Source organism: Garra rufa, chromosome 21 (assembly GCF_049309525.1).
Source record: "Garra rufa chromosome 21, GarRuf1.0, whole genome shotgun sequence".
Lineage (NCBI taxonomy): Eukaryota > Metazoa > Chordata > Actinopteri > Cypriniformes > Cyprinidae > Garra > Garra rufa.
This window is the reverse complement of record NC_133381.1, coordinates 38,226,738-38,231,530: the sequence shown is the minus strand read 5'-3', so window position 1 is coordinate 38,231,530 and position 4,793 is coordinate 38,226,738. Positions and strand designations below refer to the sequence as shown.

The 4,793-nt window shown below is 37.0% G+C and overlaps 1 protein-coding gene across 1 annotated transcript; it reads left to right on the top strand.

The window, feature by feature from the left end:
* The first annotated feature begins 1,977 nt into the window (after window positions 1-1,977).
* On the top strand, window positions 1,978-4,191 carry prlh2r (prolactin releasing hormone 2 receptor). Its single transcript, XM_073827630.1, has 2 exons — window positions 1,978-2,633; window positions 3,732-4,191. The coding sequence occupies exons 1-2, from the start codon at window positions 1,978-1,980 to the stop codon at window positions 4,189-4,191; spliced, it is 1,116 nt and encodes a 371-aa protein (XP_073683731.1).
* Window positions 4,192-4,793: the final 602 nt, after the last annotated feature.

Below are 4,793 nucleotides of genomic sequence, written 5' to 3'. Positions count from 1 at the left end.
ACTGTGTTGTTACCTGAATGATCCACAGCTGTGTTTTTGTTCAGTGATAGTTGTTCATGAGTCCCTTGTTTGTCCTGAACTGTTCAACTGCAGAAATATTCTTCAGGTCCCACAAATTCTTTGGTTCTTCAGCATTTTAGTGTTTTTGAAAGCTTTCCAACAATGACTGTGTGATTTTCAGATCCTCATTTGCAACTATTACAGAAGGTTCAAACGCTCACTGATGCTTCAAAAGGAAACAAGATACATTAAGAGCCGGGTTGAAAACTTTTGAACGGAATGAGGATGTGTACATTTTTCTTATTTCATCTAAATATATTTTTTCCTTTAGTACTGCCCTTCAGAAGCTACAGAGGATACTTACATGTTCCTCAGAAGACAAAATAAGTTAAATTTACCCTAATCTTCCAATTCCAAACGTTTTTACCCCCGGCTCTTAATGCATCATGTTTCCTTCTGAAGCATCAGTAAGTGTTTGAACCTTCTTGGGGGCTATATGTAAACATCTTTTTAATGTGAAATATCTTATTCAGGTCAGTACTAAATAAAAATCATGCATTTTATATGATCCCTCTTATTTTGCTAAAATAATTACCATTTAACAAATTCTGCAAGGAGTATGTAAACTTTTGACTTCAACTGTATGTGAGGACAGGGAACACAGATTTGCTATGTTTTCTCTAGTCTGTTTATTTAATCTGTTTGTATGGTAGGTGTACTGTAGATTACTTTGCCATAAGTCTTTCCTATAATTTTACCAGTGTACATATATATGAATATAACTTTTTTCATTGTCTTGAAAGTAGTCTGTTATGCCTAACAAGACTTTATTTGATCAAAAATACAGTAAAAAATGCAATATTACTATAATTTTACTGTTTTCTATTTGAATAATTTATTCCATTATAATATTCACTGTCACATGATCCTTCATATATCATTTTAAAGGCTGATTTGGTGCTTAAGAAAACATTTCTTAATATTATCAATGTTGAAAATGATATATGTACACTACCAGTCAAAAGTTTTTGAACAGTAAGATTTTTAAAGAAGTCTCTTCTGCTCACCAAGCCTGCATTTATTTGATCCAAAGTACAGCAAAAAAAAGTGAAATATTTTTACTATTTAAAATAATAGTTTTCTATTTGAATATATTTTAAAATGTAATTTTTTCCTGTGATTTCAAAGCTGAAATTTCAGCATCATTACTCCAGTCACATGATCCTTCTGAAATCATTCTAATATTCTGATTTGCTGCTCAAAAAAAAATTAATTATTATTATTATGTTGAAAACAGCTGAGTAGAATTTTATTTCAGGTATCCTTGATGAAAAGAAAGCCCAGAACAGCATTTATCTGAAATAGAAATCTTTTGTAACATTATAAATGTCTTTATCATCACTTTATATCAATTTTAAAGCATCCTTGGTTAATAAAAGTATTATTTTCTATCATTTCTTCCCCCCCAAAAAATGCTGACTCCAAGCTATTGAATGGTATAGTGTATAATATTACAAAAGCCTTTTATTTCAGATAAATGCTGATCTTTATAGTCACCAAAGAATCCTGAAAAAAATGTACGCAACCATTTTAAATATTGATAACAATAATAATAACAGCAAATCAGAATATTAGAATGCTTTCTGAAGGATCATATGGCAATGAAGACTGGAGTAATGATGGTAAAAATTCAGCTTTGAAATCACAGGAATAAATGACATAAAAAAAAAATATATACAAATATAAAACAGTTATTTTAAACTGTAAAAATATTCCGAATTTGAATGTCTTTGCTGCACTTTGGATCACTTTTGACTATGTACATTTTACATTTTAAAATGTTTTAAATCAAATGCAATGTAATGTCCCAGTCACATTTTCTTGTTTAAATAAACACCCCTGATATATATTAAATTTATATTTACAATGTTTTCTATTTACACTTTTTAACAGGTGTCAGTTTGTTGTCCTCATACCATGGCGGACATGGCCTATCTCTACAACGAATCGTGGAAAAACACGACTTTCGATGCATCTGCCTCATCATTCACTGGACTGCAGCTCCTGATGGAACTGAAGCCCCTCTTCATCCCTCTGTACGCCGTGCTCGTCCTGGTAGCGTGTTCTGGAAACCTCCTCCTCCTCATCCTCATCGGCCTGAACAAGAAACTCCACAGCACTACAAACTTCCTCATCGGAAACCTGGCCCTGGTTGACCTGGTTATGTGCCTGTTCTGTGTTCCCCTGACTGCGTTTTACGCCTTCGATGAGCGCGGTTGGGTTTTTGGCCAGTTTACGTGCCATTTTGTCACCCTGATGCAGACCGCGACTGTGTTCGCAGCAGTTCTGTCATTAACCGCCATTGCGGTGGACCGATACGTTGTTGTCGCATACCCCATCCGCCGTCGCGGAGGCCGTTCTTTCTGTGCGTGGTTGGTGGTCAGCATATGGCTCTGTGCTTTAACAATGTCCACCCCCACCGCTCTGCACACGGTCTACCTGGATCTGAGTGCAACAGGTCATGAAATGGTGGTTTGTGAGGAGTTCTGGCACGGGCAGGAGCTCGGTCGTCTCGTATATTCGTGTTTCTTCCTGCTCCTTTCTTATTTTGTTCCTCTAGCAGCAGTTTCCATATCCTACTGTCAGTGGCGGTTCTACACGGAGGCCAAGGGAGGCCCGTGCCCCTGTAGACATGTCCTTGGCCACCCCTGTGGCCCCCCCGTACTGACCAAATAAAATAAAATAAATTAATTATGGTTTTACACACGAGCGCCAAAAGCGGAACTAATGCGACGCATCGTTCTACTTAAATGGGTAAATTAGAGCGGCGCACACAAACACTGCAGCAACAATTAGAACTACTCTTGGATAGAGGAGCTACGATTTATTTCTCCTGTTGCAAGAGTCGAAAGTAAGCAAAACAATTTCATTTCGTGAGTGACTTGTTGTTCTTGCACATAACCGTGTTACTTTTGTTTTTCACACTGATAATTAAATCAAGTTTGTAAATGGCTTTGTAAAATCTTTGTTAACGTTAGTTAATAAAAATATACAGCTGTTCATGTTAGTTCATGATCAAGTGCCGGTTTAGTTCTGCTGAAACTCTACACCTCTGAGAACTCTCTCATTAAAACAAAGAAAGTGTAGACATGATGTAAATAAGAGATTAATTGTACTGTGTAAATGTGATTTCATTACCTTTTATTAACTTTGAGAGATTGCGATGAACTACAGTAATGTATGAGTGACAGCTTTCCAGTGATTGTAAGGGGAGTGCGCACTTTTAAGACTATAATTAATTCAGAATTTGAATTCATTTATTCATGGATTCACTCTCTGATAACGCAACATCGCCATTGCTATCGTGCAGCACATAGGCTACTACATGAGTTACACAAACTAAGAGAAGGTAAAGCAGGTGCTTACTCATCAAAATATGTCTAAACAGCCGCACTGCACGTGTCGACACGCGCCCGTGAGTAAACATTATTTTTTTCTTTCACCATGCAGCAAACGTAAAAAATAATTAAACCGTTTAACTTATAGTACTTCTTACTGTCGATTAACAGTGAACGGTCAATATGAGCATCCCTAAAATGTTTGTATGATTTTAAAGTAAAATAAAGTTTATAATCTTTAAATATCACTTGTTGTCATTTTTTAATGTGCCCCTCTGGATAAACACTGGCCCCTCCTTGGCCCCCCTAGTCAAATTTGTCTAGAACCGCCACTGCCTACTGTGCAATCTCCTGCCACCTGCAACACAGAGCTACGCCTCGGCTCATGGCCGCTACACCTTCCAACCAGGAAAAGTGGGGGCGCAAGAGGCGCAAGACGTTCCGCCTCCTCCTGGTGTCTGTTCTGTCATTCGCATTCTCTTGGCTCCCCTTGCAGGTGGTCAACCTCATTCGTGACCTGGACCCCAACTTCGACATCCTAAACAAGAATCACGTCAATGTGATCCAAGTGTCGTGTCATTTGTTAGCCATGAGCTCGGCTTGCTACAACCCCTTTATTTATGCTTCCCTTCACAACAAATTCTTGTCATATCTATGTCAGAACATATTTCAAAGAAGAAAAACTCATCGTACTCAGAGCAGCCTCACAACCTCCAGCCGAATGCTCCGCTTGAATACTTCTAGTACTCTAGCTGACATCCCCATGGCCATTAGTAAGATTTCACAAGACTGAATCTTCACTGAACAGACTAATACTTTACTGTTTGTACTTAAAGCTATATGTACTTCATTGATTCCTGAGGAAAATCTATGTATTTGCTTTAAATGTTAAACATTTGTATCAAATCTTAAGGAGACTGTCTTGTGGTGTTTGGTCAAATTGTTTAGATGTTATTAGCAAAAATGTTAATTTTACATATGTGACCCTGGACCTCAAAACCAGTCTTAAGTAGCATGGGCAAATACATTATATGGGTTAAAATGTTGATTTTTCTTTTATGCCAAAAATCAATAGGATATTAAAGAAGTTCACTTTCATAACAAAAATGTACAGATAAAAAAAACAGCATATGCTGGTTAGGTATGTTTTGGTGCTGGGATGCTGGTTTTAGCTGGTTAATGCTGGTCCTTAGCTGGTTTATGCTGGTCATGTTGCTGGTCAATGACCAGCATAAACCAGTATTCATTTTCTCTTACTGTTTGTCAAAAATATATTATGTCTAAAATGATCGTACACTGATTTATTCTAGCTTTGAATACACACAGGTGGTGTAAAGGAAAAAATACTCTCCATGTATTGTGTTAATGTATTCATTTAGTGGCATTGTAAGGTAT

Bases quoted from the DNA above. Each gene is read 5' to 3' on its own strand.
- prlh2r (XM_073827630.1), top strand. From the start codon at position 1,978: ATGGCGGACATGGCCTATCTCTACAACGAATCGTGGAAAAACACGACT. The intron at 2,634-3,731 runs ATCCTACTGTCA...TAGAACCGCCAC, and splicing joins CCTCTAGCAGCAGTTTCCAT to TGCCTACTGTGCAATCTCCT.